This window comes from Anser anser (assembly GCF_964211835.1).
Source record: "Anser anser genome assembly, chromosome: 20".
Classification (NCBI taxonomy): Eukaryota; Metazoa; Chordata; class Aves; order Anseriformes; family Anatidae; genus Anser; species Anser anser.
In genome coordinates this window covers 504,031-517,423 of record NC_139741.1, presented here as the reverse complement: position 1 = coordinate 517,423, position 13,393 = coordinate 504,031, and the positions used below count along the sequence as shown (strand labels likewise).

Sequence of the window (13,393 nt, the reverse complement as noted above, 5' to 3'; positions counted from 1 at the left end):
ACCGGACAACTTTTCGCAGGCGCTGGGCTGTGAACATACGCTGCGGTCTGAATGGCTGCCTGGTCTGCTACATGTACCCGTGCCATCTAAGAACACGAGGCTTGGCTGCGTTATTTGTAAAGATTGCGGTTTACTGTCGAGATGCCCTTTTCCGAGCATCCACAAAATATTGGACTTGAAAAGTAGGAACGGATGATGCAGGTGTGTGTTTGTGTCACAGAGCCTGCTGAAGCAGACTAGAAGGCTGTTTCTCTAAACAGTTTCTGAAGCATCATTGTGCTAAATAGACTAAGGATTTTTAGTGGGTGGATGTTGCAGTGATTTGGGGCTGAGGGTTTTATGAAAGACACTTCCTAAATACCTATGTTCTAGGTACAGATCTACATGTTATTTTAATTTCAATAATTACCTTGCCCACAGGATAAGATCTCTAGCTACGATGGGATAAGGCAAAAATCAATACACAGTATATTTTTTACAACAAGCTCTTGGAAAACTTCAACCTATAGCCACAGAACCATATTGTCTGTTTGTTGTTGTTTGTTTTTAATTGTGCACACAGCATCATCTGCTGGGTGTTTGAGTTCTTAATATCAAAGGGATGTACATTATACATGTATGGTTTATCATTGTTCAAAATACATTCTGGGTTCAAGAATACTGTTTGCTGATCAGGCTCAGATTGTCAGTGAATGATTACAGTAGACTGCATGTGCTTGCGGTTATCTTTTGAGTACACATCCCTCTATGTACAAAACTCATACACGCATACATGTGTATGTACATACAGATAAAATGCAAGCTTGTGTATATTTGCATCTTTTCCATACTGGCATGGAATCACTCCTCCTGATTCATTATTTTATCATGGAGCTAGGTAAAAGTATTAGACTCTCAGAAAAAATACCATATCGCCGTGATGTGCTTGCTGTTACAAGCTGTCACTGGAGTACTTTCCAAGTCAGTGCTGTCTCACAACAAACGTTCCTGGACCAGCTGCCTCCTGCAGGCCCTTCTGCATCCCTCTCCATAGGCTACAGTGTTCATCAATGTTATTTTCTAGATTCACACCTAGATATGCTAGCAAATTGGTCTTGAACAAGTGGCGTATCTAGTAAAAGAGATGCGGTGACCAAATTTGCACAAGTTAGCACTGACAACCCAGCACACTCAGGCTGCAGCTCTGTTCTGTGGTATCACCTTTCATTTCCAAAGCCAAATTATCTATCAGCTGTAGAACACCTCCTCTATTGTACAGGCTGCTGTGTGCAGTGGATACTACGTTGGTGTGTATATTTTCAACATGATTTGACTATGGTTTATGAACTACACAATTTTTCGCCATCTCCCTGCCATTTCTGCATAAATATTTTTTTCTGCTTGATCACAGTCATCATTATTTAACAGTTTTAACACCGTATCAGCATCAAAGTCAACTCTGCAATCTGATAAATCGTGTAGTAAGCACATGTGTAGGAAAAGAGGACAGGTGAGGGAAGAAAGAGTAAACTTGCTAGAAAGCCCTCTCAAGCTGCAATGTTTGCCACTACACCCTGTGGAGAAACTGTGGTGCTCCTTCCTTGCTTCCAGTTTGTTGACAGACCTTACGTTGTGCTTGAAGCAACGCTCAAGAAGCATTGCATCTGCAGAGAGTTGGTCACAACAGGGGCATGTGGATACAGGGTCAGCATGGATCCACCCTCCAGCAAGTAAAACTTCCTAGGTTGGAAGAAGCTCTTATTGCTTCTGAAAGCCCAGATATCAAGGCCAGATCTCTCGTTAGGGAAGATGTCATGACGCATGAGAGCCTCAGCGGTCAGCACAGGCTGAAGGTCCCTTCACCTGTGTTCTTGTATTTGTGGTTTCTTTGTTTATTTTTAATAAAAGGAGTTAAATTCCTTTAAAATATGATATGCTGCCTGAAAGTTAACATGAAAAACCTCATTGGTCGCCTCATTACTTTACTGAAAATCCCAAGAGGATAAGCTTCATTTTGATGGGAAAGGGTGGGAGGGGTAGTACGTAGAAATATTTAAAAGCCAAATTATGCTCTGAATCAGACAATTGGGAAGAGATGTGGAAGAAACCCTTTCACTGCGTTTCATACAAGCCCTCAGCAAGTCCTGCAGAGGCAGAACCGAATGACTTGGCGGGTTTCACATGAACGGCGATGCAGGATGTGCATCGGCCCTGACTCATCCTCTGCCTCCCGTGTGTGAGACGTCCTGCCTTGGAACAAAAGAAAAAAAGCCGCCCCAGTTTCGCAGCTGTATGGGCAGGAGGGCAGGAACAAGAAGAGTGAGGAGCAGCCACAGTGGGGTGAGTGGGGTGCATGGGAGCGGTGTCACGGTGCCTGCACGCTACCGTGTGGGACGGGGACGCATCCTCAGCGGTCGCTGGCCAGGTACCGCGCATTCGGCCTGGCAGAAGTGCCTGGCCAGGAGCCCAGCCTCATGGGAGCAAGGCCAAGGCACGGCACCCTCCGCTCCGCACAGTGCCTGTCCCTTTCCACAGCAGCACTGCGGTGTCCTCTCCTTTGCATGGCTCTAATGACCCTGAAAGGGATTGTTCCCATACTGCTGGGCAGGTACATCCCTAAACTGCAATTTTTGAGTTAAAGAAGCATCCTCAAGATTCGGCTTGTTTTCCTTCAACACGATTGTGCAAGATTGGACCCAACCCTAGAGCCCAGTCAGCCACACGTCCTCCGTGAGCAGTTCAGCCCACAACCCTGCTCCCACGGCAGCTGGTGGCCAAGCTTCCTCTGGCCATGGTGCAGAGGCGTGAGGCTGGGCAGCCAGGCTGTGGTTTCCCGGGGCTGGTGGCAAGCATCCCCTGCGTGGCCCTGTGGAGCTGGGACAGGTGTGCCCGCCTGTACTAGGGCTGGGGCGTTGCTGCCTCTTCGTCTAAAGCCACAGGGCGGATTACTGGATTCTGGATGGTGCTGATCTGAGCAAGGCAGTGTAGCTGCCAGAAAGATCAATGATCAGGTTATGTACTCCACAGACCTTATCTCACAGAAAAGAATGTTTTTAAGTTGGCAAAGGAAAAAAATAATATTACAGTAACTTTTCATTGAAAGAATCCTTTTTTTTTTTCATGAAAAATAACTTTAGAAGGGTGATGGAATTCAGAAATTACCTGTTTTTCTTTCACTCGCATAAATTTCTAAGTTACATTGTTAAGTTAGTGAGATGATGCCGCATGACGCTTCCTAAAGGAGCTAGAAAAAGTAACAATGGAGCTGAGTCAAAATCCATCAACACCAAAGTATATCTTGATCTGAGTGTATTTTGGCTTAAGACAGTAGAGTACCAGGACATGTCTCCTCAGCCTTACTTTCAACACGTGCTGCTTTACACGCAGCTTAATTTTGCTCTCATACCTTGTGATTTGGAAACTGGGATAATGTGGCATTTCTCTGCTGAGACCATTCAAGGTACAGGGTGTAGACTGTAGATAGCTCACCCCTGGCTGCTTTTCTAACCGCCTCCCCAGAACTTGAGGTGGCGTTGGCCACGCACAGAAGCACAGCCATGATCAGCAGTTGCGGCCGGCCTGCTGGGGACCAGCACTGGCAGGCACTGAGGTGCCTTTAACTTTAGGAATAATGAAAACTGCAAATTTTTGACAGGATCCCAACTTTTAAATCGTGTCTTCTTGAACATTTTTCCTCCCGCCCCGCATACGTGCATTTGTGCAGTACGATGTTGGCCTTGACTTTCCAAACAGAGCCTCCGGAAAATGGCATGCAAAGTCACCAGGCGAGGGCGAATGTCCAGAGCGGTCTGCAGTGAGTAGCAGACACAGCCACCTCCCTTCTGCCTCCCTGGTAACCATCAGATTTAGAGGAATCTTTCTGGTAAGTTGTCGGCTGTCCCAGAGACAGTGAAAGGAGTCAGAGCATTGCCCGTATTAGGAAACGGACCAGAACAAATACATATTTTGAGATTCTGGAATTTGGGGTAAGAGACATCTTTTAGCGCTGCATTTAGCCCTGCTGGTAAACACAGCACTGTAAGGTTTCCTCACAGGGTATTTCTAGCTGTGCCATAAAAAGAAATACTAGAGGTCTCACAGAAAAACATAAATGCTATTCTTTCTAATGATGTTTTCAGGCAAAAATTTCCAGGCACAAATAGCTAAAACCCACCGTTCAGACAAATGAATGGTTATCTGACTTCCATACGGTTAAAAATTCACCTGTGGCTAGTAAAGTGAATAAATTCATATTTTATAAAATAAGATCACTCAGTGCTTCTCTGAACTCCATCAGATTCTTGCCCTCAATAATTTATGGAAGTGAGCTACCGCAAGTAATTATCCATTTCACAAACAGGCATCACCTCACTGTGAGCCACGCCACTTCGTTAGTGGGACCCTTCCCTCACTACAGGCAGAGCACCCAAAATACCTTCCGAAGCAGCGCTCGCCACCTCCACAGCCGAACCACCAACCCTTTCCACAGCTCATTATTTTCCATTTTCTCCTGTTGCAGTGTTAACCCATTCATTTCTCTCTTCACCTACAGGTCTTTTCTGCTGTAAAACAGTTCTCATTACCCAGCTCAAAGTCCTTCCTATAATCATTTCATTATTTTACTGACTTTAACTTAACTGTCTATTAATATGGCCCTCAAAAACCCTTTGGCTATAAGAACTGATAAATAGGAATAGAAGACTCTACTTCTCTTCCATTTTACTTCATTTGTTTTACGTGAAACTTGTATAAAGAAGAAATATGATACATTTTCTATAACCAGATACTACTTCATGTCCTCCTTACTCTTTCCTTTTTAATCTCATCATCAAAAGTGATGCACTTGAATTCTTTCAGGCATACTCTGATGATACTGCAGTACGTAGTTTATGGAAAAATCAAATTACTTTTTTTTTTTTTTTTAAATGTCAGCAGCACTCTTTGATATTTCACCACTAAAAAGCAACATTTAATTTTTGAGTTGTACATTTGCAGCAGTTGCTGTGGGTGGAGACTCTGCTTATTTATTTCGTTGGTTTTTACTACAATGTACTGTCATGGCAACTGTAGTGAGGGCGAATGCATCTGGAGGTAATTTATATATGTCATATTGACTGCAGTAAAATTGGCTTGTACCATTTAAACTTTTTCAACCACTGGGCAAGGGCAAAGTTAGCCTTTTGAGACCCAGAGGCAGTTTCTCCTTAGAAAGTAAATAAATAAATAACCCTTCCTTTCAGGCAGATCAGCAGGAGCTACGCCAAACATTTCTTGGTGCCTGGACACAGAACCTGCTTCGTGCCTTAGCTAGGTCCGACGCCCCGGGCAGTCACCCAGCGATGCCGACGCGCAGCGGGCCGCCAGCCCCCCGGTCACACGAGGCGGCGTCACACCCGCGCTGCGGGGGCGGCGTGCGCCGGGTCCTGCCTGGGCACCGGGATGCAGTGCCCCAGCGGCAGCGCCACGGCCTGCCCCGGCTGAGCAAACCCCCTCCTGACGGGGACGATGCAGCTTCAGGCTGCTTCGGCTGTGCATCGTTGTGAACACGGAGAAACTGGGCTGGAATCAGCTGAAAGACTGGAGTGCACAGTGGCTATAAAAGGGTCTGAATCAGGCTGCTGATGCAGTTTCAGGCGTAACACTGCCACCTCTACCGCACAGCTCTGATGGTCCTTCTCCAGCCAAGCTCCAGTTCTTAGACAAAATCTGCCCTGCTGCTCCAGCACTTCCTTTCTAATGCAAGTGACTTAGGCACGCTTGGGAACTTTGGCTGTAAGCATTTCTTGATGTTGTAACTCGATCACTTTATGAGTAAACCAGAAGAGCTAAGACATATGGAATTACAATGGGGCAAAGATGATTGAAACTCTGCTAACTTTACCCTCATCTTGCTGCTAGGGGGAAAAAAAAAACCTTTTGAATACCTGCGTGACTGCAGCCATCATTATCTCCCAATGAAACTTTGCAGCAACATTTGATTAAGAGGCACCATACTTCTGCATTGTAGATGGCAAAATGAGAAGAGTGCGCTCAGCCGCCAGCCACCAAGGCATGCAGCTGCCTCCTCCACTGGCCAAGCCTTACTTCAAAACACTGTATGCTTCCAGGAACACCATAATTTCCCATCAGAATCTCAAATGGCTGATACACGCACCCATCTTTCTTTTAGATTAGACAGGCTCTACTGGGAGTAGCTCTGAAGTTTCCAGTAGCCCTGTGTTAGGAGCAACTAGTGAGTCAGATGGTACCTGTGCTGATAGATACTGCTTCTTCAGATAAATTAGCACGGTAACAATCTGCAGTGTCTAATTATAGCTAATTTTCTGTTCATCTGTCTAGGTACTCCTGACCCTTTTACTGTAATTCCTGAGCACTCACAACGTTGATCAGAGATTTTCAATAATTTAAATCTACAGGTCAGCTCTTCAGCTGGTGTAAATCAATTCATTTTCTTTGGCTTTGGAGCTGATCAGAAGGGAGCTGTGGTAACTTTTACAGTGGAGAAAATGATCTTAATTTATTAAAGCACACTACTGCCACGTAGCCTTTGGTACTGCCTCTTTCCTAGAGTTTATCGGCTGCTGATAGATCCACGGGTATGGTGGATGGAGAATAAGTCCTTGTCAGACCGAGCTCTTGGAGAAAGTGTAGAAACAGAGATAAAGACATCAAATATTTTTTGATACTACATTTGAGACCACTATAAATCAACAGCAACAACAACAAAAGGAACCTCAATCAGGTCCTTAAGACCACCCGAACTGCAAACTGCCTTGTGCCAACTCCGCTAGCAATCAATGCTGAAAGGTCACACAAAAGGAATTCAGGCTCAACTGACAAAAGATTCAGCTGGGCTTTAATGTATTTTTGGCCTAGAAGTTTCTGAGCTTTGTTTCTGATTGCTGCTTAAGTGAGAAAGAAATGGCACAACTAAATGAAAAAGAAAATGAGTGCAGACTTTTAATTGGTGCCATCTATTTAAGAAAGAGGTATAAGTGAATATCCACAAAAAATTAAATCAGACGTGGAAACAAGGAATACAGAGAACAGATATTTCTTTGCCAGGACTGGGAATTTCAAGAGTGTGTCCCAATTGCAAGTTAAGCAAAAGCCATAATATTTTCTTTTCTGGAAAACATTGCATCTTTTCTCAATGCTTGCCTAGCTCCACAGAGAAGTGATTGACTGGGAAAATGGGAACTTATGGGGAGATGCCAGCTTGTATTTGTTACCGGAGGTTAAAGGTTCCCTAGAGCACAAAGGATCTTTTCTTGCCCAGACAATCCCATCGTGGTATACATCAGCAGAACTAAAGCCTGCAAAGCTCAGAAACAGCCAGGACTATTTGGTGATACTTGAATTATATTTTTTTCCAGACATTCACTGATTTTTTTCTTCTATGCACATCTACATGTCAATATTTGTTAATAGAAATTACTTTAAACATAGCAGAATCTCTGTGGTTTCTTTTAAAGTGATGTACACAGTACCTCACACAGGTCTGCATGCACATGCAGAACCTCAGATAGCCTTCCAACACAATGACTGACTTTACTGTGCTGGAAAGAGATTAATAATTATCTTATCTATTGTGAGTTGATGCAATTGCCCCCCCACTTCCTTCTGTCCTGCATTTGTAGCCTAGCTACTGTTCAACTGAAAGGAAAGAATTTGATAATACTTTCCTAAAAAGATGCCTATACTGTGGCTGCCTGTTCCAGTCACTGACAAAGAATGGTGATGTCGGCAATTGACAAAAGAAAATAAAGAACTTTTTTCCAAACCCCCAAGAGAAATAACCTCATTTTAAAGGTATTTCTTGCACATTTCTAGTTTAAAAAAAAAAAAAAGTAATGCTGAAGAGCTGAAGCTACCTTATGCTTAATCAATTATTCTCACAGGATTGTTGTCATTAAAGTGCACAATTATAAACAGCAGATGCAGAAATGCTCGGCTGAAGAAAAAGGCGCAGGGGGAAGGAAGTCGCCCTGAAGACCAGCATTTTCTGTGCGGCTCTGAACCTCTTCCCCTTGATGTTGCAGGTGTGGGCGCCAGCCGTGGGCAGCTTGGCGATGGCACCAGCCCGGGGCTGTGCCCAGCCTGGCGGCTGCCTGGGAGCCTGATGGCCACAAGGGTCCGGCCACGGGCGGCCGGAGAGAAGACTGCACATCGGGAGACGGCACCGAAGTGATGGGCTGAACTGATGGGAGGAACCAGCACCTATCCAGGCAGGGGTCTGGGGACCCACCGGGAAGCGTGAAGGGCCCATTTCAGTAAGGGCATGGCCAAAGCTTTCTTCAGGCTACAGAAGTTTCTTCGGCGGACCCAATTTCTGCTCTTTTTCCTGACAGCTGCTTACCTAATGGCTGGCAGCCTCCTGCTGCTGCAGCGGACCCGCCTGGTGGTCCAGCAGGGGTCCCGCGGGACCCCCGCCGGGCAGGCCCTGCTGGTGCCGGAGGTGCTGGGGGCTGGGCTGGCAGACCCCCGGGCGGCACAGAGCCCCCGTCCCAGGCTGCCGGCGGGCACGGCCACGCTGCAGGAGCTGGCGCCGGCCCAGCGGCACGGCCCGCACTGGCTCACGTCCCGCAACTCGGAGCTGAGGCAGCTGAGAAGAAGGTGGTTCCACAGGTTCATCAGCGATCAGGAGCCCATGCAGACAGCAGGACTCAAAGCGATGAAGCATACTGCTGAACACAAAGGTAAGGGATTTGCCCTCTGGCTCATTTTCTGGCGTGCATGTAAACCACCTCCTTCCAGGTCTGTTCCAGGCACAGACTCATGAGCATCACAAAGTCTGCCTGTGGAAGCGCCTTCCTTCTGCCTCAGCACCACTTTCAAACTAATCCTAAAATGCATACACAGTCCAGAGTAGCGTTCTGATGTCCCTAGTCACGCTGAGCTGTAACTTCCTCCAAAACTATATTTCTGTTGATTGAATGGATGCCTAGACAGTGGAATTTGCTTCCTTGATTTAAAGGATTTCCTCTTCCAGCAGGCAGAGATGAATGCTGTTTAACACCGATTATCTTTCTCAGAACAGAGAAAATTTTAAAAGTGAGGGTTTTGTTTTGTTTTGTTTTTTAATTACCTGTCCAAAAACATGCAAAAGGCATGTTTTTTTTACTTGTGCAAAAAGCATGCCTGGAGGCAAAGAACCAGGACTGCAAAGCTGGGGTGTCTCAGAGAACCCCGCTGCATTTCCTAGCTTGCCCTGAGCACACCGCCAGGGTGCTCAGACTCCGATGGCAGCACGAAAGCACGGCGCAGCCACCCCAAGCTGACACGAGCGATGGCACCAACCCAAGCCCAGGGTGGGGGCACAGGAAGCTGTGGGGAGCCCGGTGCTGCTCCCATGGGGATATCTGACCGTGCACCACTGGCACAGCCTCGCCCCCAGCAGATGCACCTGGTGCTGGCCACCACCTACTTTAAGGGAGCCTTCGCAGCCCTTCAAGGCTGTGCAACGACAGTGTGCCCGCTTCTCTTCTCACTGCCTGTGGCTGCTCTCAGCCCCCTTGGGGCTCGGATTATTTTTTCCGTGGTCAATGTAACAGTAAATAAAAAGTAGAGAAACACAGCGTGTGTTTATGAGCTACTCTAATACGAGGCAGAGCATGAACCTGTTCTTCCACGGATTTCATGAATGACTTTTAAAGCTTCAATTAAAAACAAAAGGATTAATTTTCAAAACTATCCATAAAATTAGTTAAGGCTAGTGCCCATATCAGTCATTAAGCTAGTGCCTTGCTCAAGTTCTAATTGCTGACTGAAAGGGAGCCAGAAGGACTATTTATTGCTACAAGCCATTGAGTTATGTTGATTCAAATATGCATCATTTGAATATCTGACTGAACATGAAGTGACATTATTAATAACGGTATTGTTAACAAGCATTGGAAAGCCTTTGGAAATTAGGATCAATTAAAATTTTAACTTCCTACATAGAGCATGTTATCTTCCTCCCCTCACTTCTCCCAGTAAACTTACAGGCTTGTTATTTCATTATGGATCCCTTCCAAGATATAATGAACTCCTCTGCGACTGTAATGCTTGCTGAAGTTCCAGCATTGCCCTACGATTCACGCCCTGCAAGGCAGCGCGGTGAGCAAGGCAGTGCTTACGATGGAAGCTGTGCTTGGGCACCGCTCCTCAGCGCGGGACTCCCAGCGCAGCACCCCAGCGCGCCACTTCCACACGGGTACAGCGGCCAGCCCTGGGCGCAGACCCTTAGCCCGAAACAGAAACGACGACATCTGCTCCAGCACCCTGTGATCACCTCCAGTTCCCTTTGCCTTGCCCCGTGCTCACCCAGCATCCAGTGACCTTGAGCGAGAAAATTCAACTTTTTATTTATTTTCTTCACTTTAAGCTATTTTGCTTGCTTACTTCACAAATCGCTTAGGGCAGGGATCACATTTTACCCTGCCAGGGCGACTGGCAAATACAGCGGCAAATAGCAGCGCAACAAGTAACAGTAAAACAACTAAAAGTAGCACTTCATGAGGTAAAAAATGAATAATTCTGTTAAGAATGGTCCAGCTAGTGGGGCATTTTATATTGTTTCTCCTGACCTGGCCAGAAGCAGCTATGCCATTGCAGAGGATGGCAGAGGTGGCAGAACCACCGGTTCTGGTCACGGAACCACTGATGTGACGTTCGGCTCTAAGACTGTGCGCTGACAGCAGCGGGCGGGGGATGCAGGCAGAGGAGGATGTCCCGTGCCAGCTGGTGTGCCCCTGCCCCTGGGCCAGGCACCCTGGCCCCGTGCACTGAGTTTTCAGCTGCCGCTGGTCTGAATCGACATCCCCAAACCACAAGTCTCCAGTAAAGTGCAGAACATCCTTACTGCAGGTGTGTAACTCCCATCTCGTTAACAGAGTACTGTGGGTGTATATTCACAGCTTCTGAATTTTCTAATTGCATGTTTGCAAATTACCAATGTGCTGTTCTTTGAATCCTCTGTTGTGTTTGTGATGTTTAAATGTCTGGGTTTTGTTTTTTGTTTCTTTTTTTTTCTAGCTGCAAAATCTCTCTTAGAATGGCTTGAACTTTCTTTTTCTTGTGGATTATTTTATTCTTAATATAATGCTTCTTAATTTCAGTTTTCATTGTATATTCTCTTTCTGCCCACAGCTCACATTATTTAATTTCCCAGCATTGTTACTTTAATACTGCTACTTCTAAAATCAAATTTCCCTTTTCCTTCATATTTTAACGATAACATGCACTTATATACACAAAATTGCTGTATAACGGTGGGCTGCCACGTTGTCCTTCCAATCATATACTAAAAAAAAAAAAAAAGCTAGGTTTTTATTGTGTTTTGTTCAAGACAAAAAAAAAAAACAAAAAAGAGGCTTAACATGGATGCAGTCTAACAGAAATACTTACCTTTCATATGCTAACTAAAGCAAGACATATTCTAAAATATTCACTTGCACCAGAGAGAAAGAGATAGTTTAATGCGATAGCTAGACAGTGCTGCCTAGTTAAGGATGAAGTTATCTTTCCATTATAGCTTTAATATAACTCTACATACCCAAAGGAAATTGATTTTCTTAACAATTTTCTTGCACTATTTTAGTCTCAACTTGAGATTTCCCAGGTTTTCTTGAAAAAACACATCAAGATTACCCAAAGTTTCTTTTTAAAAGATTGCCTGCTCTGTCCCTGCACAAATCGGCCATTTTTCACCCCCAGAGGGAGGGAGCCTAGCAGGTAGCAGCTGCCCGCGGGCACCGGGGCCAGCGAAGGCTTCCCAGCGTGCTGGCAGCACCTAGCCCAGGGAGCAGCCTGGCTTCCCGGCCCTTCCTTTCCATCGCTCAGCCCAGCTTGCCCTTCTCCAGCGCATACACATATCAGTACCAGCAGACAGGTCAACAGAGCAGTCAGGGCTCCAGACAGGTTGCAACTCGATCAAACACAGCCTTGCCTGCGATTTATGGCCGTGAATCGCCACCAGAAGTCTCCCCTCTCCTGTAGCCTGTGCACGTTGGCTGACTCTGGTCTTGCATGCACGCAGGTACCTACATGGGATGCTTCAGTGATGATTCGAGGGAGAGGACACTGAAGGGTGCTGTGTTTTATGACTTAAGAAAAATGACAGTATCTCACTGTCAGGAAGCTTGTGCTGAGAGGTGAGTGATATCTTTTTACTGCAACTTTTTTCTGCCACTAAGCGAGGCTGAATTTGAAATGGAAATGCGTGCATATATTAAACATCCAGCATCTGTGAAAACTGTGATTATCTCGTACCTTCAGGCATGGAGCAGCTCTGCTACCTTGCTTCAAGCAGACTGTTTCACTGCTGCCTATCTATTGCTCTTTATTATAGCGTGACTATTTAAATGTATTTTCTGCTGTTCTGGTCAAAAATTGGTGTTTTGTTAGACAGCTGTTAGCTATTGCCCCTTGGCCCCTGGTCTGAACCATAACCCCATGAGCAGCGCAGCATTCCCAAGAGCAGGGCTGCACAGCGGAGCAGGCTCGCGGCTGAAAGGGTGGCCGCCCCCGGCAGCGGGGCTCACCAGGGAGCAGCCCATCGGCCACGGACCCACAGTGGCGCTCAGGGCACAGCCGCCTGAATACTCACGTGAAAATGTCTTCCTGTCACTCCCAAGCATGAGAGGAAGCAGAAGCAGCAACACAATTCTGAGCTATTTCTGTGACCATTCCCTCCCTCCTTCTGCAAGGCAATGCAGCGTCCACGCAGCCTGCCGCTCCGGGGGGCTTCACTGCAGCTTCACACCCCCGCCTCCCCCCCGACCTTGGGTCTCCCCATGCCAGCCCCTCAGCAGCAGCCGCCCGGAGCTGTCCTGCGGTGCTGGGGGCAGGCCCCAGCCGACCCCCCCCGGAGCAGGGGGTGGCGGTGGCGGGCAGCAGCTGCTAGCTGGGGTCAGGGCGGGTGGGAGGCAGCCCACGGCCTGACCACCCCAAGAGAGGCAGCGAGCCCCATGCCGTGCCTTCACTTTCAGCACTTGAAAACAGCCCAATGTATCCAAAGTGCCCAAATTTAAATGCCAGTTAATGGAACCTCTGAAATGGGCCTTTCTCCTCTGCCATTCTGAACGGTCCTAAATATTTCTGGCAAAAGCCCCAAGTGGTGGCTTGGGGTAAGGCTGGCTGTCACCTCTGCAGCGCCAATTTGTCACTGCCACAGACGCCAGGGCTGCCACGTGGATGCCCACGCCACCCGGCTAAACCGAGGATGAGGCCGCCCCAGGGCACGGGCTGGCTCCCTTTGACCACCGTTGCTCCCTGCCCATCACTTGTGGCACGGGCTCCTTGCTGCTGGTCCCCAGCGGCTGGCTGCACCTCTGGAGCAGCGGCAGGCAGAGCACAGGGGCAGGATCTCACATTTGTTAGGCAGGAGCCCGGGGACAGCCCAGGGCGCCCATGCTGACTGTGTCTCATT

The 13,393-nt window shown here is 47.1% G+C and overlaps 1 protein-coding gene and 1 long non-coding RNA gene across 9 annotated transcripts in view; one reads left to right on the top strand and one right to left on the bottom strand.

The window, feature by feature from the left end:
• The window catches only part of LOC310884337, a 186,659-nt gene that overhangs the window by 132,702 nt on the left and 40,564 nt on the right, over positions 1-13,393 (bottom strand). The gene's annotated exons all lie outside the window — the stretch shown is intronic.
• WSCD1 (WSC domain containing 1) overlaps positions 1-13,393 on the top strand; it is a 30,178-nt gene that overhangs the window by 1,760 nt on the left and 15,025 nt on the right. Inside the window, exons 2-4 of one of the 2 annotated variants that reach the window (XM_083805989.1) lie at positions 20-2,319; positions 8,022-8,678; positions 12,002-12,116. In XM_083805989.1, the coding sequence (XP_083662115.1) occupies positions 8,261-8,678; positions 12,002-12,116 (533 nt within the window). In that variant the 5' untranslated portion in view covers positions 20-2,319; positions 8,022-8,260. The remainder of the gene's footprint in view (positions 1-19; positions 2,320-8,021; positions 8,679-12,001; positions 12,117-13,393) is intronic. The other variant, XM_083805988.1, reaches the window with a different exon arrangement.